General features: G+C 43.2%; 2 protein-coding genes across 2 annotated transcripts; one reads left to right on the top strand and one right to left on the bottom strand.

Annotated features, from left to right (window-relative positions):
• Positions 1-681: 681 nt before the first annotated feature.
• LOC111142951 (pepsin B-like) lies at positions 682-8054 on the top strand. The gene is made up of 9 exons (XM_022496308.1): positions 682-775; positions 1200-1356; positions 2594-2711; positions 3207-3325; positions 4016-4215; positions 5737-5859; positions 6556-6703; positions 7588-7686; positions 7902-8054. The coding sequence occupies exons 1-9, from the start codon at positions 720-722 to the stop codon at positions 8052-8054; spliced, it is 1173 nt and encodes a 390-aa protein (XP_022352016.1). The 5' UTR covers positions 682-719.
• A 16121-nt stretch (positions 8055-24175) lies between these two features.
• On the bottom strand, positions 24176-24961 carry LOC111142949 (polyubiquitin-like). Its single transcript, XM_022496305.1, has one exon. It carries the CDS (start codon positions 24959-24961, stop codon positions 24341-24343), a length of 621 nt encoding a protein of 206 aa, XP_022352013.1. The 3' UTR covers positions 24176-24340.
• Positions 24962-26765: the final 1804 nt, after the last annotated feature.

The following is a 26765-nucleotide window of genomic DNA, read 5'->3' as shown; positions in this document are numbered from 1 at the left end:
CACACATCTGGATGCTGGAGTGATCACATCATCTCATAATCAGATTCTGTGTCAGTCATTAGGCAGGATGCTGACTTTTCATAGGAGGAACATTTCTGAATTTTCTTTGTACTCCCAGAGCTTAGTACAGAGGTAAGCGCAGAGTAGACAATCCATATACGTTGGCTAATTGTGAACTAGAAATTGAAAATAAAGATCAGAGTGTCATGGACCATGAGAATCACACCAGAAGACTACAGCGGAGTCTGATGAGAGGAACAGGAAGGAAAAGGAGAAGAAGAACTGGAGAGTCTACTGCAAATCTCCAAAAGCACATGGACTTTGGAGCCAAAGAACAAATTGTTCCATTGTTCTGGCAGAAGTTGCCAGCACCCATTTTCCAGTAGATGTGGGCGCCAGGATCCTTTGTCTCCAGTGCATTTCCCATTTGCTATCACATCCTAATCTTTGGATTCCATCAGCAAAGTCACTAATCACTTCTTAAGTTGACTACAGAGTGTATATTAAAGGCCATAATTCTTGCCAGGAGGAAAAACAAACAGAATCCATAGATGTGTAGGGGCACAGGTTGGTACAAGGCTAAGAAGACCATGTGCCTACAGGTGAAAAGTGCACAGATATCAGAGTATAAAAGAGAGACCCAATCTCACTCTGTGTGTCCCAACCCTTGAGTGCACCACTGTGTCTTGTTGTGTGTGTGGGCCACCAAAATCAGCACCATGAAGATCCTGGTCTTGGTCTTGATTTGTCTACACCTCTCAGAGGGTGTGGAAAGGTATGTATGAGGATTCAGCTGCAGATCTTTTGGAAAGGCAATCATATTGTGTCTTGGTACCATTAACTGAAAACCCAGAGAACCATGACTTAAAATGGATGTATGGATGGATAGATGGATGGATGGATGGATGGATGGATGGATGGATGAATGGGAAGTGTGTGTGCATGTGTAAGGGTGGATTGGTTTTGTGTTGGCTAAGAAAGAGGGAAACAGGATTCGTGTCCCAAGTTTATAGGAGGGACTTCAGATAAACAAAAATTTATTCTGTGGAAACAATATGTAAGTAGAAAAACCCGAATATATGTTGCAGTGGATTTTCAGAGTACTAAGGAGATTTGAAAACTCCAGATCAGATCATTGAAGGAATTGCTTCAATGGAGAATGTGAAGCTCACTCCTTTTGTTTGCCCTAATCTCTGCAGAATCATTCTGAAGAAAGGCAAGTCCATCCGCCAGGTGATGAAAGAGCGGGGTGTACTAGACACATTCCTGAAGAACCACCCAAAGGTCGACCCAGGTGCCAAGTATCTTTACAATAATGATGCTGTTGCTTATGAGCCCTTCACCAATTACCTGAATGTAAGTGAAGGGGGAGGTGGTATCCATAACCCTTGGCTAAGAACCATTCTTGGATACTTATTTAGACCTCTCATCTGCCCTGATTTTGGACTTTTTACTAAACCTAAGTCTCACCTTCTATGGAAAGTATCTGGGTAAGTTATGAGTTGGTACCCCTTAACACTGCAGTATTCCCTTTCCTTCCTTCTTTCTTCCCATTCCTGGCTCACTCTCTAAAGCTCCATTTATATGGTTATGAGATTCATAGTGACCATACTGAAGTCAATTGAGAGAGCCAAAGGAAGTCCCAGTGATGGGCTGCAGGGGAAAGAAGGAAAGCACATGCAAAGCTGCCAGGCAAATCTCCAGTGGCTCCAGATGCCATATATCTCCCCATTTGGAAACATACACTGGTAGTACTCAGAGCAAGTGTTTGAGTGTTCTCGAGGCTGCAGCATCTGCTCAGGGCATCTCAACACACTGGTGTCCTATGGCCTGTGCTTAGTGAGATGTTACATGAGTGTCAGATCTAGAAGCCACCCTACATATCTCCTATTTCGACTTTCACTTTCTGTAGCTGGTGGAAGAAGAGGCAGGTAAGTGACATAACTGGCCTGAATTCACTTAGAACTTAAACTTAAAACTAATTCACTTAAAACTTAAACTGTCTCAGTGAAGTTCTCTTGCTTTCCATGCTACCTCTCATTCTAAACTTCCTGGTGTCTTAGCTCCTGTGTGACCAGAGTGAGGAGAATGGTGGAGAAATATATAACACTGGACAAGAAAGAAGCGTGTGTGTGTGTGTGTGTGTGTGTGTGTGTGTGTGTGTGTGTGTGTGAGAGAGAGAGAGAGAGAGAGAGAGAGTGAGAGAGAGAGAGAGAGAGAGAGAGATGTGGGGAGGGAGGATGGTCACTGGAAATGGAGAAAAAGTGATTAGTTCTTCAACTTTGCATGTTCTGGCATAGAATGGTAAATCCATGGAGTTATCACCTGATACAAAGTAGAAAATGATTTTGGAAGAAGAGATTGGCTTGCCAGATTAATTCTCACCCAGTCAAAGTCTTGCAGTTGGGGATGAAAATGGGGAATATTGAGAGAAATATGGCTCCAGATGGGAAAAAGAGCCCATTGGAGGAGAAGCTACTTATACCCCAAGAAAATGATTTTGCCAAAATGTGGTTTCTAGTGAGTCAGCTTCTTCCCCATCCTTAGGACAAAATTTGTCTGCTTAATGAGAATGAAAAACTTTTCTTTGCAGTCTTATTACTTTGGAGAGATCAGCATTGGGACACCACCACAAAATTTCCTGGTCCTCTTTGACACAGGCTCCTCCAACCTGTGGGTGCCCTCTACCTACTGCCAGAGCCAGGCCTGCTGTGAGTATACCACCATTACCACCCACCCATGGAGAGGAGCAGAGGGCAGGGCAGAGTCAGGACTGAGCACAATCTCAGCATCCAATTCCAGAGTTCTTGGTGCATACCCATGATCTCATCCTCCTTAAATTCAGACCATCTGGAAATCTTTACCCTGGTCTACATTTCACTGGTGCTACAGTTCTGGAGAGAGATAGCAGAAATAGACCAAGGCTTCCATTCTTTTCTACATTGTTCCCTTTCCTCAGCTCTCTTCTGTAGGCCCCAATTCCTGGAGGGGATTGAGCCATCCCTCAGGAAAAGGAAGGAAGGGATGACATCTTTTTCCTAAGGGGTCAGACTTTTCTGTGGCTACAGATTATCTTTAGCAAAAGGATATGAGACTGAAGCCCAATCCCAGGCTTGGTCTGATGGTCTCAGACCATCAAGGATAAGTGTCCTCCAAGTATTTTGGAAAATGTATTGACTTTAACATTCCATTCTATCCTTGCATAGCCAATCACAACACGTTCAATCCTAGCAGTTCCTCTACCTACAGAAACAATGGGCAAACTTATACACTGTGTTATGGAAGTGGCAGCCTGACTGTGCTCCTGGGATATGACACTGTGAATGTAAGTGCTGTTCTCAATTCTTCTGTGGGTCTGCTCTTTGGCGCCCCCTTTTCAGAGCATAAAGCTCTCAGAGAGACCCATGATTACTAAATAGGTACAAATTCCTGGAAACTCATGTTTGGAAAGGATGCTAAAGGCCATTTAATCAAAACCAAAATCAAAATCAAAATCTTTCTCCCAAGACAGGAATTGCTTCCTCAGCAGTCCTGACTACAGGGAGTTCTTTACATTGTGCCTCCCCTGACTTTGCTCCCTGGTCTTAAGCTGCCCTCTGCAACCACATGGAGCACATCTGCTTCCTTCTCCACATGATTTTACTGTAGGTATTTGAAGACCTTCCTTTCACTATTTTCTTTTCTTTACATCAAGTACCCACATTTCCTATGTCATTTGTGCACATGGATTGTTCAAAATAAAATCAGCCACTGTCCTTTCACTGTCCATGGAAGTGGACACTCTAACTCCCGAACACAATGGCCTCTGCTTCCCCAACACCCACACTCTTCTTTCCAAGCCATACATGGTTGGGTGATGTTGAATCCCTTCATCTTCCAGACCCCACCCATGGTTGAACTAAGCATGAAAGAAGCCAACTCCGCTAGAAAAGTGTACATTCTATTCCCTGGGCACCCAAGTCTGGGAAGACTTTGTCCACCTGAGTTGTTAATCTTTTCTTTCTGCTTGTCCCAGGTTCAGAACATCGTCATCAAGAACCAGCTATTTGGTCTGAGTGAGATTGAACCCAGCAACCCCTTCTATTATGCAAACTTTGATGGTATTCTCGGAATGGCCTACCCCGACCTGGCAGTGGGGAATAGCCCAACAGTCATGGAGAGCATGCTTCAGCAAGGCCAACTCACCCAGCCCATCTTCAGCTTCTACTTCTCTCGGTGAGCACCCTTGCCCTGGGTAGGTCTCAGCAAATGAGGCAATGTAGGAGCTTTCAGCAAGTTAATATCAGACAAGGCCAAGATTTTAACATATCTTGACACAAGATGTTCATGCATTTCTGAAAATTCATAATTACATTTTTGTGGGAATTTTATTTTAATGCACTACAGGAGTTTTTTCCTTAAGAATTTGTTTATTTAGGGACGCCTGGGTGGCTCAGTTGGTTAAGCAGCTGCCTTCGGCTCAGGTAATGATCCCAGCGTCCTGGGATCGACTCCCACATCGGGCTCTTGCTCATCAGGGAGCCTGCTTCTCCCTCTGCCTCTGCCTGCCATTCTGTCTGCCTGTGCTTGCTCTCTCTCCCTCTCTCTCTCTCTGACAAATAAATAAATAAAATCTAAAAAAAAAATGTACTTTTCAAAAAAAAAAGAATTTATTTATTTGAGAGAGAGATAGAGAGACAGAGAGAGGGTATGAGCAGGGAGGAGGATCAGAGGGAGAGGGAGAAGCAGATCCCTCTGAGCAGGGAAGCCCGACGCAGGGCTGGACCTCATGACCTGAGATCATGACCTGAGCCAAAGATACACACCTAACCCACTGAGCCACCCAGGTGCCCCTGCACTAAAAGAATATTAATTTAGGTCACAGCTATAGGATGACCCTTTCCTTAAATGAACTACAGTCCCCTAAGATATAATTAGTAAATGTGGACATTGTTGCATTAGATTTGCATAGCTGTAGAGCTTTAGAACAAGCCACATGATTACTTACTAATACAGTCAAATCAAATTTATAATAAAGATAATTACAATAAATGATATTTGTAATAACATCTTTGGCTCTACAAAGAGTACTTGTAGTTATTACTTCACATGACATCTCAAAAATCTTTTCATTAGCCCAATTTTTCCACTGAGGAAATGCAGGCTTAAACAGGTGGTCAATACTGAGCAGAGTCTGATAGGCATGAAGCCATGACTCAAACACAAGTATCTTGGTCACAGATCCAGTACCTTTCCTACTCTACTGGCTTTGAACTTTCATGGAAAAGTTTACTTACTGGGCCAGGGTAGGGAACAGAAGAGGCCCGAATCCCCTAACACTGTCTAGTTACCAACTTGAGCATAACAAAAGCATCCCCTTCCCTGAACACAGGAGATCTCACTCTGTCAGACCCCATTCTAGGTACCCCTGAGGTGTTTCTTCTTTTTCTGACTTTGTCTCTAGGAGGGTTTCCCTGGGATGCCTTTGTAGTCTCTTTTCAGAGGCACGGTTTCAATTCTGTCTCCACTTTTATGGACATGGTCTGTGTTTCCAATTCTCTGCTCTTGAGTGTTCCTCTGAGTAGTCTCCTCTCCCTTGTGCCTTGAACCTGGTGGAGTCTAAAGAGCAGACCAGAAGACAAGACCCCTCGTCCTGTGGTTCCTGTGTGTCTGAAGAGAGGGATGTTGAGAGGGGAGGAAGGAGATGCCTGATCATGTGTATTGTGGGAATTCATGCTTCTCTCCCTTTCTCCACAGCCAACCAACCTATGAGTATGGTGGGGAGCTCATCCTGGGAGGTTCAAACTCCCAATTTTATTCTGGTGAGATCGTCTGGGCTCCAGTCACTCGGAAATTGTACTGGCAGGTTGCCATTGATGAGTAAGTACAGGGGAAAATTCCTATGGATTATGGACACCTCTAGGATGTTCCTCCAGTGTGGCAATATTTCCTGTTCTTGCATTGGTACACACTTCTGAAAGAATCAGCAAACCCTCAGGCTGATTGTTCCTGGAGCTCAGTAGACTCTGGCATCTAGCTCTTGAAGGAACTTTCTGACTTATCACTGAGCCTTATCATGTCAGCAGGTTGGTTATTCGTTGGCTTCTGTGAATCCATGTCTTTGTTCCTGGAAGCTTCATTGTCCCAAGTAGCTCAATCTTTAACAAATCCTTCATCAGTAAAAGTAACAGCTATCACTGATGTTTTCTATGTGCCTGATACTGTGCTAAATATTTTATATGTATTATTGTATGTATATTCCACTAAACACTGTAAAGTGCTCAGTAGTGTATTTCATTGTGCAGATAAAGAAATCAAGGCTCAGAGATTCAGTAACTATTCCAAAGTCACACATTTCACAAATTTCAAAATTCTAGTCCAAGCATATCTTCTCCCAGAGCTCAGGACCATGAATCAGTTACTTTTACACTCCAAGCCTTCAGGAAATCTCCATCACCACCAATTAAAGATACACTTCTTTGGCCTTTATTCAAGACCATATGACCACTTATCAGTTGACATCGCACATGATTGTGGCAGAGGAACTTGATTCTCTTCTACTGGTGTTTTCCTCAGGTTTCTCGTCGGTAACCAAGCCACTGGCTTGTGCTCCCAGGGCTGCCAGGCCATTGTGGACACAGGGACCTATGTGCTAGCTGTTCCCCAGCAGTTCATAGGCTCCTTCCTGAAGGAAACTGGAGCTCAGGAGGCTCAGAATGGTGATGTGAGTAACCAGAAGCCAAGGGTTTCTCTGTACATCCACACAGCCTCAGCACAAGAGGAGGTGTTTTGTGGGGGGAACTGAGCCCTGGTGGGTCAGATCAGGTGGGTACACAGCATGACCTTTCAGTCAAGGAGGGGTAAGGGAGGGGGGAAATACCAACCCCAACTCTGAGTATGGCCCGAATGGTTGTCAGGAGGGGTGGCTGTTCCATTGCAGGCCCTAGGAACACCTCTCACCTTGGCGTGGCCACTGTCATTTGACTGTACACAACAGAGTCAGGCATATTGTACTTCTCCAGTCCACTTGGGTTTCCTTCTTCTCTAGGAATACTCTTTTGGCTTTTACTCTGAGCAGCCTCCTGTGCCCAAACCTGTTCCCTTAAATGTGCTTCTGTAGTTTGCTCCTCCTGCATGCAAGAGTCTAGTTTAGTCGGACGAAATCTTGGTCTTCAGGGTGTATGTGTGTGTGTGTGTGTGTGTGTGTGTGTGTGTGTGTGTGTGTGTGTGATTTGAGCACATGGATAGGTGCACACTACTGTGGATATGAATTGTGTGAGAGCGTGTTTCACACTGAATGTGCCCAGGCTTCTTCTCTGTAAGTGGGACTTTCTGGCAATAGAAATCTGTGTTCTGGAATGAGCCTGACTCCTTATGGCCATATCAGTACAACCAAAATCTCAGAGCTGAGATGTGTCCAAGGAGGCCCAGGAAAGCAAAAGCTTCTGGTCAGTGTTGTGCCTGGGAATCAGGCTTTGCCTTCCACACTCTCAACCAATCTCGCTGGAAGGTCAGGAAGAGAGTCTCACAGGGAATGGGAGACTTGGGCCCTTTGTCTGGGCCCCCAGCCCCCTGGCACTCTACAGCTCTGCTTCTCCTCTCTCTCAGTTTGTGGTCAACTGCAACTCCATACAGAGCTTGCCCACCATCACCTTCGTCATCAGCGGGACCCCATTACCTCTGCCTCCCTCTGCCTATGTCCTCAACGTACGTATGCACCCCAGGCTCCAGGGAAATGGGATTGGATGGGTCCAAACAGCTGCTCCATAGGTGAGCACCTATGGGGAGTCACCAGTGGCAGGGCTGAGGGTGAACAAGAAGCCAGAGACCCCACAGGTGTCATGGAATATAGGGTGGGACGTACCTGTGGGGAAAGGCCCCTCATGCACCTGATTATATCCTCATGTCCTTTGTCTCTGCAGAACAATGGCTACTGCACCCTTGGGATTGAGGCCACTTATCTGCCCTCCCCCACTGGGCAGCCCCTGTGGACTCTGGGAGATGTCTTCCTCAAGGAATATTACACTATCTACGACATGGGGAACAACAGGATGGGTTTTGCCCTTTCTAAGTAGAACAGCAAGAGGCAGCTGTCTCCTCCTTCCCAGCAGGACTCTGGGATTGCCCTGTTGGTTCTCTGGGCTGACCCCAGCATTTTAGACTAGTCTGATCCCTCTGTGTACTAGAATCTTACTTTCTGAGACTAATAAATCAAGAATCTCCAAACGTCTTTGCTGTTCCTTCTAAATGTCTTCCTTGTGTTCTGCTTGAGTAGTTTATTCTAAGTTCATTAGCAACAATTCTTTGGGGGATCTATGAATTGACCAATGGGCGAAAACACAGAGCTGAGGTCTCTGAGTGAAGACCCACAGCACAGACTTTAAGGACACAGTAGCACCTACATGAGGTATTCTGGTGGAGGTGACCAGTTCTCCCAGCATGCTCTCTTCTAACACATTCTTCTCAGCATTCTTAAAAGTTAGAGAAGAAAAAGAAACCTTAGAGAATATTCCAAACTGGTGCTCAGAGGCCAGATCTGATCAAACAACACAGTGGGTTTTTGGGACGTTGTTTTGTTTCTAGTTTTGTAGGTTAGCAAAACAATTTTAATGCATGTTGACATTATCTTATGTTTTCACATTCCTCCCTACTCACTACAGGTGCTCTCAGGCTGCTCACATATGCAGTTTATCTGCCTGGGCCTGAAAGCTTTTGAGTTTTGAAACCCAATCTCATTTTATAGTGGAAGAAAGTGAGGTGTGGATGGGTAATCATACAGTTAGTGTTAAAATCAGATCCAGATCGATGTATTACGTATTTTTATCGTGTTGCTATATGATAGTCTGCTCTGTGTAAGCCACGGAGGTATGTGATTACAAATGAGACGTGACGTTGGCTCACTAGGAATTTTCTATCAGCCTATTGCTCTTGAGCATGTTTCCTGTCTGAAGCAAGCCCAGTGCCTGAATTTGCAATCCACAGTAGGTTATGAACAATCATCCGCAGTGGGTTCTTCTAATGCAGTAATGCCACCTTTAGGGAGGTAAAAACTGGTACTGCTCTGGGACCCAAAATTCTTGCAAGAAATGTAACTAGAAGGATGTACCTGGGAAGAAAGATGCAAAGAATTCACCATCTAGATGTGTGGGAGTGATAGTGGTGAATGGAGGAGTACATTTTCCTTCATCATTGCATCATTCCCCTCCACCAACACACAATGGAATTGATCTTATGGAGTTGGGTAATGTCTGAACTCTGGCCATTCCTTTCTCTTTCTGTTGTGTTTCTCTCATGGGAAACATAGCCTTTTCTGTCAAAGGGAAGGGAACTCAGCTCAGCCCCAATTCACCTGCATCCTCATTCCTACCCCTTCAGCCACGGTTCCTGCCTCGGTATCACCTCTATTCACACTTTGTTGGTTGGCCTCAACTATACAGGGCAAAGATCTTGAGATAGAGATATAATTGCTAGAAAGTTCTCAGCACCAAGATACACCAAATTCAGGTTATCATGAGTAACCTAAAATTCATCAGCGGGGACTAAACGCAGCCATGGGAACAACATATGGTATTGATAAAGCCAGAACTAGCAATTCTGTCTGCTCCTGGATTCTAGAAAATAACACCCAACAGAAGCTGTCCACAGCTTATGGTCTGTTCTGCCTTGTCTATCATTGTAGGATGGGGACAAGATTTATTAATATGGGAGTGTTCCTCACCTTGCAATATTGTACTCTGTACCCACCCCACTAATAAAGATCTTGCCTGTCTGATTCTTGTATCTTATGTGGTAGAAACTGAAGGTCTGTGGACAGAAAAACAGACAGACAGAGAGAGAAATGAAGAAGATGCTAGTGGGTCAAAAAATGTAAAAGGAACGAGGAGCAAACGCAATTTTAAAAAGCTGGAAGGTAACAGGGAAGAGAGAAGGGGAAGAAACTATGGACGGGAGAGGGGAAAATAGAGATTTGGAATTTGGAGTTTCTTGGCAGAAATGTTCCACAGCAACATCTTGGAGGGGAACGTAGGATAAAGATTTTGAGAAATGTTCCCTATGTTTACAAATCAGAGACTTTTTAATGTTCTGTAAGAGATATAAACATTGGAATTTCTCTTTGTTTTGGGCAGCTGTAACATGGTTTTTAAACATGAATTCATGCAGAAAGTGGCCACATTGAACCCAGTCTGTATTTGGGTTCTACTTGTAAAACATGTTTTGAGTTTTCTTTCCATTTACTACTTGTGCCATCATCACTAATGAAATATCGTTAGTTAGTAAAATCTTCCCTGATCCCTGAATCTTTCTGCGTGTCCTCTGCCTACCCTCCCACCCCATATGAGAAGTCATTACTCCTCCTTCCCTCCCCCCACAGCATTCTGTACCTCTGACAGTTCACTACACATAGTACAGTATTGTATCCATGGCACGTCTGTCTCCACAACTCAGTTATGATCAAGAGAAAAGAGATTGTTAAAAGAGCTACCCTATGACCCTGCAATTGCACTACTGGTTATTTACCCCAAAGATACAGATGTAGTGAAAAGAAGGGCCATCTGTACCCCAATGTTCATAGCAGCAATGGCCCCGGTCACCAAACTGTGGAAAAAGCCAAGATGCCCTTCAACAGAAGAATGGATAAATAAGATATGGTCCATATATACAATGGAATATTATGCCTCCATCAGACAGGATGAATACCCAATTTTTGTATCAAAATGGATGGGACTGGAGGAGATTATGCTGAGTGAAATAAGCAGAGAGAGTCAATTATCATATGGTCTCATATGGTCTCTTACTTGAGGAGCATAAGAAATAACATGGAGGACATTGGGAGAAGGAGAGGAGAAAGGAGTTGGGGGAAATTGGAGGGAGAGATGAACCATGAGAGACTGTGGACTCTGAGAAACAAACTGAAGGTTTTGGAGGGGAGAGGGGTGGCGGGTGGGGTGAAGCTGGTAGTGGGTATTAAGGAGGGCACGTATTGCAAGGAGCACTAGATGTGATGCATAAAATATGAATCTTGGAACACTGAAAAAAATAAAATAAAGTTTAAATTAAAAAAAAAAAAAGAGGTTGTTCATTTTTCTCTTTAAGTCCCCAGATCTGACATGTCTTGTGATAACAAGTCCTCAGCAATGCCTGCTATACAACCAAATTCATGGTAATACAAGTGACATAGAGACTGTTACAGGGAAAGGTGCCTGAGAGCAGCAGGCGAGAGGAAGGTATCACAAAGGAAACCCTGTTAGATTTCACCCTGAAGCATGTATAGGAACTCACTGGGTAGAGAAAGTTAGAAAAGGGATCTCATGCAGAAACTGGCCTAAGGTCAAGCACAGAGGCTGGAGAGAGTTTGTGCAATTGTAGAGCAGCAGGAAATGCCAGCAGGTGGACACAAGGTACCTGGAGGGGATAGCAGGAGAGGAAGCAGCCAAGGTGGGCTGCGGTCAGATGGGCAGGACCTTGCGAAATGTCCAGATTTGATTCTTCTGTCAAGGGGACCCATATGGGTTTTTGTGGAGGAGAGACCAATGATTAGATATTTGAGGAAGAGGGCTCTGCTGGCAGGGCTCCTCTGCTGTTCCCTAGCCTTCAGCTGGGGTAGCTTCCGTGGAGACTCAACTTCAGATAGAGGCATATCCTTTGTTCCTGGTAGAGCTTCTGCTCTAGAACTCTGTCCATTTTCCTGGGCTTATAGTCATGGCTGAAAGACCTAAACAGAATGAAAGACCCCTTTGTATCTCACCCCTAAATCCAGAATTTAGAGCCAACCAGTAGTGGTGAGGTCTTGGCTTCCCCCTTTCTTAGTTCCACTTTGACCCAGCTCTTACTATGCAAACGTCACCAGAAATCTCAAAATCTGCTTTTTGGCCATGATGGTAGGAGTTTTGATTGAGGCCTGCTTCCGTGTGTCATTCGCCATCAAAGCCATGTGCAGAAGAATACTATCTTGTTGAGAAGATTTGATGTGTCATGAGTTCTCTGAACTTGGTCACAGCAAGTGGGGGCTCTGCCAAGAAAATAGGCTGGGCGGTTGGTGGGGAGGTGGGGCTCAGGAATGGACAAATGTAGACCCAGAAGCAGGCTTTAGGCTGGATTTCTGGTACTCTGCCTTCTGCAGCTATTCCCCTTTCACAGAGACACTGAGGCCCCTCTAGGCTCAGACCTTATGTAGAGGGCCTGGAGCCCCAGTCTTTGTGCTGGACGGCAGCCGAGATGGGATGGTGCTGCTTTGAGCTGCTAAGTCACACAGACCCTAGCTGTTTTGTCTCTCCAGCAAGGAGCAGGGAGCAGAGATCCAGCCCCCAGCTTCAATGGGCCAAGGCTCAGTTTGGATTTTTCCATGCCATTTCTCTCTTGTCCTCGCTTGTCCCCCCACCCCCACCCCCACCACAGGCCTTTAGACCTCTGGTTTTTCACACTGTTGCTTTCTCTCCCATTTCCATGTGCTCAAGGTCCAGAATATAAAAGTGAGGCTCCCTGAGGATTGCTGGAAAGTGCTAAAGGAACCACATAGAGCATTTCCAGGGCCTAGAGGGTGTGTTCCAGCAAGTCAGGCATTTCTGGAATATGTCTACAACAGGACATTGCTTCTGTAGTTTCCACTCTGAGTCCCACTGCTTCTGTCCGCCATATTTTAACTAATAGTAACATTTCCACAACTCCTTCTTTCCTTTTCTCTCCTCTTTCTCATCACCCATGTCTTTCTGAGTGCCAGCTGCTCTAGAGGGAGAACAGATGTTGCTCTCTGTGCTCAGATCCACCCCCTGCCACCATACCATCTGGAATAGGCTTGGAAGGCTGTGGTTCCCAAGTGGGCTGAGGATGCTGAACCCCAGGTATGAGCGGCTGGCCTACAGGCTCTGAAGCATTCTGGGCCTCAGCGAGTGATGGCTGTTGCCCTCACTGAACGTGCAGTGGAATTAAGACAAGAGTAGATGAGCTGGAGCTCAGCTCAAGGTAACTGACAAGAGGTAAGCATGCATTCATTTGGAGCCTTGCTCCCTAGTCCAGGTGGATGGTCCAATGGTTTAATGAAGAGATATTTATTCAGTTCTGAGTGCATGTCCCTTCTGTTACCTCACCCCATCCTTGCAACACAATTTTGAAATAGGTTTTACTCCCTCCATTTTTGTCAGGAAGTGAACAGAGGTAGAAGACGTGTGATAAGGTATCCAGCACCCTGCAGCTAGAAGTGGAAGAGCCAGGCTTCAGGTGTAACAGTATCTGCTTGAAGCCCATGCTCTTTCCAGTTCACCACTTACTCAGTGGAGGAGAACACAGACCAGGATCTCCTCCTCACCAGGTGTGGTTTAGGTGCAACCTGTGGAGAGGAAAATTTTTTGCAGGGATCACTGTGTGCTGATGGCTCTTGATAGTTACCCAGTAGAGCCACTGGCCTGTAGCTTCCCTGGGAAGTCCCCAGCTAGGTCATGGGGGTCATTGCTAGTGTTTTTACAGATCTGTTTATGCAGCTGCAGCTGAAATGCGCCATAAGTGTCTTTCTGATAAAGGTGTTTCCACCATCAGCTGACTTTGATATTTGAAAATCTGAGCACTTGGACTTCCCCTATCCTATAAGACATTCAAAGTTATTACTAAAAATTAAAGAAGAAAGAAAGAAAATGAGAGAGAGAGAGAGAGAGAGAGAGAGAGAGAGAAAGGGAGAGCTTCTTCTGTCTCACTCTTCCCAGTCCCCACATCCTCATTCCTTTGAATAGGAGATGGGAATGAGGGCTACTGAGGATCAGGACGACCCTTGTCAGGCTGTAGGATTAAGGTAGCAGTAGAATGGGCTAGTTTAGAGAGGATCCATCATTACTTCTGAGAAATTAAAAATCTTCAGGGACTCTTGTGGCCATATTTATCCTCTATTTGTTCTCATTCCATTCCAGGTCCTTGCGAAGGGGACTTGGCTTGCGGCCTGGCTTCACCAAGCTGGCTCACCTTATGCCTTCCTCACATCCCCAGCCCTAAATCCAGAGGGAGAAATAGCATCTTCACAGTGTTTCTGGGGCTCCTCCTCTGGGAGCCCATGGAAGAGACCAGGGCATAGAGATACCAGGTTTCAAGACTTTCAACTTCTAGCCCTGGTCTTCACATCCAGGTGTAGCCACAAAGCTTGTGTATTACTTTATCAGTTGGACCCAGGTCCACCCAGATGCTGCCAAATACATGCTGGAGAACATGAAACTGTGCTTGTGTACAGACCTTATCTATGCCCTAACTGCTTAGTCAACCAAAGATCATGCCCTGTAGTGGAGTGGTGATTCTTGTACCCTGGTTCCAGGACCTCAAACAGTAGTCAGTACTTTGTTCTGGAGTATCTGGGAGAGTCACAGGACAGACACTCTGGGTGAACTTGAAATCCAAAGGTAGTATTGGGGACCATCTCCCTGCTCAGGGCTAAAGTACACAGTATGGAAAGGGTGACTCTTGGAGGAGAGGAAATAAAATAAAATAAATAAAATGAAATGAAATAAAGTAAAATAAAATAAAATTAAAAAATGAGTTCCTTCTCTTCTGCAGTAAATTTATCTACTAGAAAAAAATTGTGGTTTTTTTTTTTGTTCTAATCCTCTATTTCTCTTTCTCTGCTCTTACTTTTAAACTGGAAGCCCCTGTCATGCTCTGGTCTGTGTCCCTCTGAAGCTCCTTAGCCAAGGTCAGTGAGCAAGAGAAAGTCCATAATTACCAGAGGGACCTAATAGGAAAGTAGTTTGGAAACAGACTGAAATTCACCTCAGTTAGGGAACTTTCTAGAAGAATTACCTTTCTCCTGAGATCAGAATGGGAGAAGTCAACCATATTTGGAAGATACCATTTTCTGTTTTCAAATAGGTGGTGCAATTGACAATTTGGGGGGCTGAAGGGGGAGGAGATAGCATCCAGAGTCTCATGGGTGTCTTTGGGTAAATGTTCACTATTCCCTCCATGAGAGGGTCTCCAGTCAGAGAGCAAAGTTCTTTACAAGATCCCATACACATGTTGTTTTACAAGAGGAAGGCTCTCTTCCATTCAGTCTGGCCTCTGTCCCTCTGCTCCAGAAAGGATGAGGGGTGGCTTGTTAACCAGGTTCTCTAACCTGAATGATTGGCATAAAGTTGATCCTTGGAGAGGCAAGAAAAGGATCCCAAGAGATGAGTACCTGGCTCTGGTGGCAGTTTCCTCATGCCTGGCTAAAATGGACTTCACTCTGTCAGTTCTCATGCTTCCTCATTAGGAATGAAAACCAGATTATGCTTCTGGTGATTAACATGTGGAACTTCCCCACCCAGAAATAAAAACCTCTTCTTTCTATGGGGAATTTGCATAGGGACTGATCTTGGGAAGATAAGGCTGAAGCCAGTTTGAAGGTGAAGAAAAAGGTGATTGAAGGTGGCATGAAAGATCCCAGAGGTGTATGGCAGGAGATTTTCCAAGACAGGGAAAGAGCTAGAATTGGGAAATGAGAAATTCATTTATCTTAAAATAGGGGCTGAATGGAGTAACTTTTTATTTTTTATTATTTTTATTATATTTTTTATCCCTTGGATCATAGGTTGAAGAAAGGCAGAGAGCTAGAGGTAGAGTACCAAGATGAAGGGTTGCTCTATGGAAGGAATCTGTGACCTACACATAGTATATGCTCAGTGTCTATTTGCAATGCTTCAGTTTATTTCAGTAAATGCATTATGTGCTAAGTACAATGGCAGACACTGAAGATATGGATCTGAGATGTACAAGGATGAAGGAACTATAGAAGTGGAGCTCTTAACAATATCATGTCTCCTCCTATTTTAACTAAAGCAAAGAAGAAGGATGGGGGATATTTGTGAAGGATATTAGATATCATTGAGATACTTCAAGGATATTAAATATTTATTAAGTAGCATAAAATACCTTTCAAGACACTGTAAGAAAAAAAAAGATAAACAAGAGTCCCAGGAAGCTTCCTGTCTAGTGGAGAGACAAACATTTACACACCCAACTGAATACTACAATGGGTAAGTGCGATGATAGAGCATGCACAATGGTGAGAAAGTAATGGTAAATTCTGCCATTTTCTGGAGGGACATTGTAAGAGAAGGGACCTGTATGAACAAAGGCATAGAAGTGTGAGACTGTGGAGTGTTTGGTGGAACTCTGAACAATCAAATAGCAGGAAAACCAGATTCTAAAAATAGGAAAAGAGAAAGAGGGAGAGAAGAATTAATGAACATTTTGGGAGTGGAGGAGATACCATATTTCTTTTCTTGTCGATGAATTGTCATGTCATTCTTGAAGGGATTTGGAAGTTGAGGAGAGGGCATGGAATGTGACTGATGAGTGATTGCAAGAAAACCCTAAAATAACTAAAGGATGGTTCATCTGCAAGCACTAAACACCAGTCCAGTTTTGTTGTTCTCTGGGCTCTACAAGAGGATTTTTATGGTATTAGACTACAGAGAATAGATGCTAGAGATGAAGGTAGTTTTAAGGGCAGGGATTTATGGACTGCTGATGGTTCCTCTGATATTTCTTGGGCTTGGAGAAAGAAGGAAGGGGAAAGGTGATGGCATTTGAGTGTTAGCAAGGACTATGCCTTTCTCCAGGGTCACCAGGAATGGACAACCATGAGATTCTCATTGACACAGTGATCTGGTATCTCCAGCTATATGAGTTTGATGGCATTGTCCTTGACTTTGGGTACCCATAGTCCTGGGCACTCCACCTGAGGACTAGCAATGCTTTACCATCCTCATCAAGGCAAAGATCTGTAAGTGCATTTATATAGCCCAGGACCTCTGGGGTTTTTCCACCCTTGACCGACTTCCATGTTTAAAGAAAAGGGAAGAAGAAGATAAAGGAATCAATAACTGTTGAAATTCTACAATGTGGTCCATATATACAATGGAATACTACTCAGCCATCAGAAAGGATGAATACCTGCCATTTGCATCAACATGGATGAAACTGGAGGGGATTATGACACGTGAAATAAGTCAAGTAGAGAGTTGGGGCACCTGGGTGGCTCAGTGGGTTAAAGCCTCTGCCTTCCGCTCAGGTCAAGATCCCAGAGTCCTGGGATCGAGCCCTGCATCGGGCTCTCTGCTCAGCAGGGAGCCTGCTTCCTCCTCTCTCTCTGCCTGCTTTTCTGCCTACTTGTGATCTCTGTCTGTCATATAAATAAATAAAATCTTTAAAAAGTAAAGTCAAGCAGAGAAAGACAATTAACATATGGTTTCACTCATATGTGGAACATAAGCAATAGCGCAGACGACTGTAGGGGAAGGGAAGAAAAACTGGATGGGAAGAAATCAGAGAGGGAGACAAACCATGACAGACTCTGGACTCTATGAAACAAACTGAGGGTTACAGAAGGGAGGGTGGGGGGATGGAGTGACCAGGTGATGGGTATTAAGGAGGGCACATGTGGTGATGAGCACAGGGTGTTATACACAACTAATGAATCACTGAACACTACATCAAAAACTAATGATGTAATATATGATGGCTAATTGAGCGTAACAACAACAAAAAAAGATTTTGTCAAAAACCACCAAAGCCAGACACCCACCAACATTTAAGAAACAATTAAATAATTTTAAAGCATAGGAAAAGCAATTCATTCACATTTCACTCAAATCCGATAAAGAATCATCAAATATTTACTATCTATTACATCCCAGGCAATCTGCTGGGCCCTGATGATCAGAGGAAATAAAATATATAAATTTCTTCTTTGTGGCTCTCATAATCCCTTAGAAATAAATCATGTCCCTAGATGGGAAAACTCAATATTATAATGTTGTCAATTTTCATATATCAGTCTCTAAATGTTTTAAAATCCCAAAGAGCATATGTGTGTTTATTTGATAAATTGATTATAAGTTCCATTAAGAAAAATATATCAGTGAAAGTGATCAAGAAAATATTTCTTAAGAAAGGAAAAGTAATGAAGGCACATTGCATGAGATATCAAAAATGTTATATAAAGGATTTTCATATTAGTGGAAAATAATAGGAAGTTCAGAAATACTTTTGTATTTATTGGAATATACTTCTTTTCCTTCAAGCTAATGGTTTCCCTTAAATGATGCACTATTTTTCCTTTTCCCATATGTCAGTGGGTGTTCATGATTCAGTGCCTGTACATGGGGGGGTCTTCAGGCAGTGATGGAAGTAGGAAGTGGATGGTAAGCTGATGTTTCTCCCCTAGGGGATCAGAAAGATTTCTGGGCCAATTTTCAGGATACTCTAAAATGGAAAAAAAAAAAAAAAGGTTTTCTCTCAAGGTAATAAAACATGTCTTAGATGTTAGACAAATTGTAAGGTATGAGAATTTACGGGAATCCTGAGGATTAATTTTTGTAGAGTTGGTAGGACTTTCTTAATTTCCTGGAAAGATCTTGGGCTGGGCTATCTGCACTTTTGTACGCCAGTGCATCTCTTTACCTATCAAAGGAGAATGAATGATTCTTGTCTGCCGGTTCCCTCCCACAACTGAGTAAGACTGGCCTTTGTAACTACTAGTATGTTGTGGATATGCTGGAGTGGGACTTCCATCATGCTCTTCCTTGGATCACTTACTCTGAGAGAAATAGCTGCCACTCTCGGAGCCCTAACAAGAGGTCCACAGAGAGGTACTGAGACCTCCTACCAACAGCCAGCACCAGCTTGCCAGCCATGTCAGTGAACCATCTTCAAAATGGATCCTCTGGACTCAGTCAAGCTTTCAATGACTGTTCCAGCCAATATCTTGACTGAAACCTGCAGTTCTTAGGACAGAATCCAATCCAGAAACACTCAGCTAAGCTGCTCCTGAATTGCAGAAGCTATATGAAATAATAAATATTTCTTACCATATCAATAGCTAAGCTTTAGGATAAAACCTACCAACTTCTATCAAGTGCCTAGTTTGTGTCAAGTTCTAGGGATCCAAAGAGGGGAATTGCGCTCTAGGCATATGAATCAGCTCCTTCCAGAGAAAGCAGTGAGATGCACTGAGCCAAGTTCTTGGATCAGCCTGAGGATCTGCTTTCAGGCCAAGCTGGCAGTGGCCCCTACACCTGTACCCACTCTTATCTGCTGGCCTAGCTTATTACCAGTTCTCAGAGAATACAACTGCTGGCAGTGGCAAATCTATGGTCTCGGGGGCATCAAGGTGAGGAAAGACAAGCCCTGACACCTGGGTAGCACTGACACCCCACCCTCCCAGCACACTTCACCCTCCCCTGATCTGTTTTTCCCAGGAAGTGAGGCTCTACCAAAAGTAGGTCGCAATGTTCCTCATACCCTACTGCCAATACAGAAGTGTGCATAGGTACAAGGTCCATGTTTCTCTGGTAGCAACTGCCCTCTCCTTATCCTTGCCCTGGGCTGGAATAAGGGAAGAGACTCAGCAACTGCAACATCCTGTGGTTGTCCTGTCTTTCCCCTCCAGAGCTGTGGCAACAGAAGCACAAGGGGAAAAGGGAAGAAGATGAGCAGGGCTAACTGTGCCCTTTTCCCTGAAGTGGATCCCTTCCAGGACCTTTGCTACTGGCCTTGAGTGTAGGGCCCAGCTCTGCAGAAGGAAAACTACATTCCTCAATTAAATGCTTCAGTATCTCAACTTAGTCCTTTATGTGCTTTCCTGGTCTTGGGGCCTGGCCCCCGGGCTTGGGACCATGATTCCTAGCACAGTGCCCTTCATTCTGTCTTTGGGCTTCCACAGGCCTAGGGGGACTTGAACTTAGTGCTGAGTTAATACTTCCCATTGTCAGCAGTTGTGTCAGAGTAGCCTGCTGGTGAGGGGGTTCTGCTGGATTTCTCTCCCACTGGGGGTTAGTGCCTGTTCTCCTGAATCTGGGATGGGTGGATATATGAACGTGAAGGCCTTGGGGACCTGTGGCCACGAGGTGGCAGCTATGCCACTCCCACAGTGATAAAGGGGTCTTCTCTTCTATAGACCTGAGCACGGAGGCTGACCGTGACCAAGGGAGCAGGTGTGGAGGCATGATGCTGAAGATGCTGCTCTGGGGCTCTGTCTTCCAGTCTTTTCAAACTTCTTCCTTCCCACAGATGGGGAGGAGTAGTTCCCTAGAAATGGGGTAGAGCATGGGCATTTGTGTCCATGAGGCTGTAACATGGAGTCTCTCCCATCTGGTGCCCTGGGCTCTGAGCTGAGGAACTGGAATTCTAGATTTGGGAATGATAAAATGGAGCCCTGGGAAAGGCCACCAATAAATCCAAAGGCCCTTGAGGCCTTGATACCCTGGAAGTCTGTTGGGGGTAACAAGCCCCGGTTGAGCCCTTGATACCCTGGAAGTCTGTTGGGGGCAACAAGCCCCAGCTGGGAAGTCTGTCTGATGACTTCCTGTTTTTGTTTAATTTTTTCATTAACACATAATGTAGTATTTGCTTCAGGGGTACAGGTCTGTGAATCATCAGTCTTACACAATTCACAGCACTCACCATAGCACATACCCTCCCCAATATCCATCACGCAGTCGTCCTATCCCTTCCCCCACACCCCTCAGTAGCCCTCAGTTTGTTTCATGAGATTAAGAGTCTCTTATGGTTTGTGACCCTCCCAATCCCATTTCCATCCCTACCCACCATGAGCCCCCGCCCTGCCTCTCAAATTCTTCGTATCAGAGAGATCATATGATAAATTGTCTTTCTCTGATTGACTTATTTTGCTCAGCATAATACCCTCTTGTTCCATCCACATCATTGCAAATGGCAAGAGCTCAGTTTTTTTGATGGCTGCATAGTATTCCTTGTATATATATGTACCACATCTTCTTTATCCATTCATCTGTTGATGGACATCTAGGTTCTTTCCACAGTTTGGATATTGTGGACATGCTGCTATAAACACTTGGGTGTGCATGCCCCTTCGGATCATTACATTTGTAACTTTAGGGTAAATATCCAGTAGTGTGATTGCTGGTTGTAGGGTAGCTCTATTTTCAACCTTTTTTGAAGAACCTCTATACTGTTTTCCAGAGTGGCTACACCAGCTTGCATTCCCACCAACACTGTAGGAGGGTTCCCCTTTCCCTGCATCCTTGCCAACATCTGTTGTTTCCTGACTTGTTAATTTTAGCCATTCTGACTGGCATGAGGTGGTATCTCACTGTGGTTTTGATTTGTATTTCCCTGATGCCCAGCGATGTGGAGCACTTTTTCATGTGTCTGTTGCCCATTTGGATGTCTTCTTTGCAGAAATGTCTGTTCATGTCTTCTGCCCGTTTCTTGATTGGATTCTTTGTTCTTGGGCGGTTGAGTTTGAGAATTTCTTTTTTTCTTTTTTTTTTAGTATTTTATTTATTTATTTGACAGACAGAGATCACAAGCAGACAGAGAGGCAGGCAGAGAGAGAGGAGGAAGGAGGCTCCCCGCTGAGCAGAGAGCCTGATGCAGGGCTCAATCCCAGGACCCCGGGATCATGACCTGACCTGAAGGCAGAGGCTTTAACCCACTGAGCCACCCAGGCGCCCTGAGTTTGAGAATTTCATTATAGATTTTGGATACTGGTTTTTTTATCTGATATGTCATTTGCAAATATCTTCTCCCATCCTGTCATTTGTCTTTTGGTTTTGTTGACTGCTTCCTTTGCTGTGCAAAAGCTTTTGATCTTGATGAAGTTCCAATAGTTCATTTTTGCCCTTGCTTCCCCTGCATTTGATGATGTTTCTAGGAAGAAGCTGCTGCGGGTGAGGCTGAAGAGGTTGCTGCTTGTGTTCTCCTCAAGGATTTTGATGGATTCCTGTCTCACATTGAGGTCTTTCATCCACTTTGAGTCTGTTTTTCTGCGTGGTATAAGGAAATGATCCAGTTTCATTCTTCTGCAGGTGGCTGTCCAATTTTCCCAACACAATTTGTTGAAGAGACTGTCTTTTTTCCATTGGACGTTCTTTCCTGCTTTGTTGAAGATTAGTTGACCATAAAGTTGAGGGTCCATTTCTGGGCTCTCTTTTCTCTTCCATTGATCTATGTGTCTGTTTGTGTGCCAGTATCATACTGTCTTGATGATAAGAGCTTTGTAATAGAGCTTGAAGTCTGAAATTGTGATGCCACCAACTTTGGCTTTCTTTTTCAACGTTCCTCTGGCTATCCAGGGCCTATTCTTGTTCCATATAAATTTTAGGATTATTTGTTCCATTTCTTTGAAAAAAATCGACGGTATTTTGATAGGGATTGTATTAAATGTATGGCTTGCTTTAGGTAGCATAGACATTTTCACAATATATGTTCTTCCAATCCATGATCATGGAACGTTTTTCTGTTTCTTTGTGTCTTCCTCAATTTCTTTCATGAGTACCTTATAGTTTTCTGAGTATGGATTCTTTGTCTCTTTGGTTCGGATTATTCCTAGGTATCTTATGATTTTCAGTGCATGTACCATTGGATCCTATTGGCTAGTATTTAGGTGAGAATTTTTGCATCTGTGGATATTGGTTTTCATCAAGGATATTGGTATGTAATTCTTCTTTTTGATGGGGTCTTTGTTTTGTTTTGGAATCAAAATAATGTCCTTGATCCATTAAGACCTCATAAAATGAATTTGGAACTTTTCCTTCCATTTCTGTTTTTTGGAACAGTTTCAAGAGAATAGGTATTAATTCTTCTTTTAATGTCTGGTAGAATTCTCCTGGGAAGCTGTCTGGCCCTGGGCTCTTGTTTCTTGGGAGATTTTTGATGACTGCTTCAATCTCCTTACTGGTTGGGGCTGTTCAGGTTTTCTATTTCTTCCTGGTTCAGTTGTGGTAGTTTATATGCCTCTAGGAATGGATCCATTTCTTCCAGATTGCCAAATTTGCTGGTGTGTAGTTGCTCATAATGTGTTCTTATAATCGTTTGTATTTGGTGTTGGTTGTGATCTCTTCTTTTTAATTCATGATTTTATTAATTTGGGTCCTTTCTCTTTTCTTTTTGATAAGTCTGGCCAGGGGTTTATCAATTTTATTAATTCTTTCAAAGAACAAGCTCCTAGTTTTGTTGATCTGTTCTACTGTTCTTTTGGTTTCTATTTCATTGATTTCTGCTCTGATCTTTATTTTTTTCTTTTAAAGATTTTATTTATTTGACAGACAGAGATCACAAGTAGGCAGAGAGGCATGCAGAGAGAGGGGGGAACCAGGCTCCCAGCTGAGCAGAGAGCCCAATGCAGGGCTCTATCCCAGGACCCTGAGATCATGACCTGAGCTGAAAGCAGGGGCTTAACCCACTGAGCCACCCAGGCACCCTCTGCTCTGATCTTTATTATTTCTCTTCTCCTGCTGGGTTTAGGCTTTCTTTCCTGTTCTTTCTCCAGCTCCTTTAGGTGTAGGATTAGGTGTGTACTTGAGACTTTCTTGTTTCTTGAGAAAGGCTTGTATTGCTATATACTTTCCTCTCAGGACAGCCTTTGCTGTGTCCCAAGGATTTTGAACAGTTGTATTTTCATTTTCATTTATTTCCATGAATTTTTAAAATTCTTTAATTTCCTGGTTGACCCATTCATTCTTTAGTAGGATGCTCTTTAGCCTCCATGTATTTGAGTCCTTTCCAACTTTTCTCTTGTGATTGAGTTTTCATTTCAGAGCATTGTGGTCTGAAAATATGCAGGAAATGATCCTGTCTTTTGGTACCAGTTGAGACCTGATTTGAGACCCAGGATGTGACCTATTCTGGAGAATGTTCTATGTGCCCTCAAGAAGAATGTGTATTCTGTTGCTTTGGGATGGAATGTTCTGAATATATCTGTGATGGTCCAGTGTGTCATTTAAAGTCTTTATTTCCTTGTTGATCTTTTGTTCAGATGATCTGTCCATTTCAGTGAGTGGGGTGTTAAAGTCCCCTACTATTATTGTATTATTGTTGATGTGTTTCTTTGATTTTATTAATTGGTTTATATAGTTGGCTTCTCCCATGTTAGATATTTAAAATTGTTAGATTTTCTTGTTGGACAGACCCCTTACATATGATATAGTGTCCTTCCTCATCTCTTATTATAGTCTTTGGCTTAAAATCTAATTTTTCTGATATAAGGATTGCCACCCCAGCTTTCTTTTGACGTCCAATAGCATGGTAATTGTGTTCTACCCCCTCACTTTAAATCTGGAGGTGTATTTGGGTCTAAAATGAGTTTCTTGTAGACAACATATTGATGGTTCTTATTTTTTTTATCCATTCTGATTCCCTGTGTCTTTTGATTGGGGCATTTAGCCCATTTACATTCAGGGTAATGTAATTTTTTTTTTTTATGCTACCATGCAACAAAACTTTTATTAACATTTTGAACAGCTATTGAGAAAACCAGTGACTTAGTTATTACTGAAACTGGTAATTTCTAAACTTAAATTGGGGCAAAATGGCTATAGTGCAGAGCAATGCCATCATTGGGCACTATGAATTCAAAACTGAAGAATTAACATCTACCCCTCAGATGGAGAACCAGGTGGAGAGTTGACTCTTTCTGGATGTTGTAATCAAAAAGAGTGCGGCCATCTTCTAGCTGCTTGCCGGCAACGATAAGATCCAAGATAAAGAGGGCATCCCTCTGCTGGTCAGAAGGGATGCCCTCTTTATCTTGGATCTTGGCCTTTACATTTTCGATGGTGTCACTAGGCTCCAACTCCAGGGTGACGGTCTTGCCGGTCAGGGTCTTCACGAAGATCTGCATGCCACCTCTCAGGTGCAGGACCAGGTGCAGAGTGGACTCTTTATGGATGTTATAATCAGAAAGAGTGCGGCCATCTTCCAGCTGCTTGCCAGCAAAGATAAGCCTCTGCTGGTCAGGGGGGATGCCTTCTTTGTCTTGGATCTTGGTCTTCACATTTTCGATGGTGTCACTGGGTTCCACCTCCAGGGTGATGGTCTTGCCAGTCAGGGTCTTCACGAAGATCTGCATGCCACCTCTCAGGCTCAGGACCAGGTGCAGAGTGGAATCTTTATGGATGTTGTAATCAGAAAGAGTGCGGCCATCTTCTAGCTGCTTGCTAGCAAAGATAAGCCTCTGCTGGATTGAAGGATATGAATTAAGAGCCATTGGATTGCCTGCAAGGTGACTGCTACTGTATATTGTCTCTGTTCCTTTCTGGTCTGTTACTTTTAGGCTCTCTCTTTGCTTAGAAGACCCCTTTCAATATTTCCTGGAGGGCTGGTTTGGTGTTTGCAAATTCTTTTAGATTTTTTTTTGCCCTGGAAGGTTTTTTTTAATCTCTCCTATTTTCAGTGACAGACTACCAGGATATAGTATTCTTGCATGCATATTTTTCTCATTCAGTGCTCTGAATATATCATGCCAGTCTTTTCTGGCCTGCCAGGTCTCTGTGGATAGGTTTGCTGCCAATCTAATATTTCTACCGTTGTATGTTATAGACTTCTTGTCCCGAGCTGCTTTCAAGATTTTCTCTTTGTCACTAAGACTTGTAAGTTTTAGTATTAGATGATGGGGTGTGGACCTATTTTTTATTAATTTTGGTGGGGGGACTTCTCTGTGCCTCCTAGATTTTGATGTTTGTTCTCTTTGCGATATTAGGGAAATTCTCTACTATAATTTACTCCAATATACCTTCTGCCCCTATCTCTCTTTCTTCTTCTTCTGGAATCCCAATTATTCTAATATTGTTTTGTCTTATGGTATCAATTAGCTCTCAAATTCTCCCCTCATGGTCCAGTAGTTAGCTGTTTATCTCTCTTTTTCTCAGCTTCTTTATTCTCCATCATTTGGTCTTCTATATCACTAAATCTCTCTTCTGCTTCATTTATCCTAGCAGTAAGAACATCCATTTTTTAAAATTGCGCCTCATTAATAGCTCTTATGATTTCAACTTGGTTATATTTTAGTTCTTTTATTTCTTCAGAAAGGGATTTTATTTCTCCAGAAAGGGATTTTCTAGTATCTTCCATGCCTTTTTGAGCCCAGCTAGCACCTTGATAATCATCATTCTGAACTCTAGTTCTGACATTTTATGAATGTCTGTATTGATTAGGTCCCTAGCTGTCAGTACTACCTCTTATTCTCTCTCTCTCTTTTTTTAATCTTGAGTTTTTCCACCTTGTCATTTTATCCAGATAAGAAATGATGAATGAGAGAACAAAATACTAAAAGTGTAGCAACAATCACAGAAAAATAAACACTAACCAAATTGGAAGAGACCTGAAACTGGGGGAAGAAGAAAAGAGGAAAGAAAATATTTATTAGACTGGTGAATAGAACAGAGCCAGACACTTGATTTTGGGTATATTTGGTCTGTTAGAAGAAACTACCTCCCAAAATTTTAAAGAAAGAATGACTTTGGAACACACACACATACACAAATAAATTAAATTAAATTTAATTTAAAAAAAGAAAGAATAACTTATTTATATATAAAAATAAGGATAGGGATGCCTCGGTGGCTCAGTCAGTTAAGCCACTGCCTTTGGCTCAGGTCATGATCCCAGGGTCCTGGAATCAAGTCCCACATTGGGTTCCTTGCTTGGTGGGGAGACTTCTTCTCTCTCTGCTTCTGCTTGCCACTTTGCCCATTTGTGTGCTCTCTCTCTCTCCCTCTCCCTGACAAATAAGTCTTTTAAAAAAGGGTAAACACGATGAAGAGATGGAATATGGCTGTAAAGATGAAAATTTAAAAAGATTCTAAAAAAGGTATTGATAAGATAAGAAGCTGGTTGAAAAAAAGAAAATAAAAAGGAGGAGAGAATGTGATCAGGCTGGAGACTAGAACAAAGCCATGCACTAGATTTAGGGTATATTTTAATCTGTTAGAAGAACCTGTATTTCAAAATTTCAAAGAAAGAAAAACTATATGTATACAAAAATTAAGTTAAATACAATGAAGGGATGGAAT

This window comes from Enhydra lutris, unplaced genomic scaffold (genome assembly GCF_002288905.1).
Source record: "Enhydra lutris kenyoni isolate GAN:26980312 unplaced genomic scaffold, ASM228890v2 scaffoldscaffold9, whole genome shotgun sequence".
Lineage (NCBI taxonomy): Eukaryota > Metazoa > Chordata > Mammalia > Carnivora > Mustelidae > Enhydra > Enhydra lutris.
The sequence above is the reverse complement of the archived record's forward strand: the minus strand, read 5'-3'. Positions and strand labels throughout refer to the sequence as shown.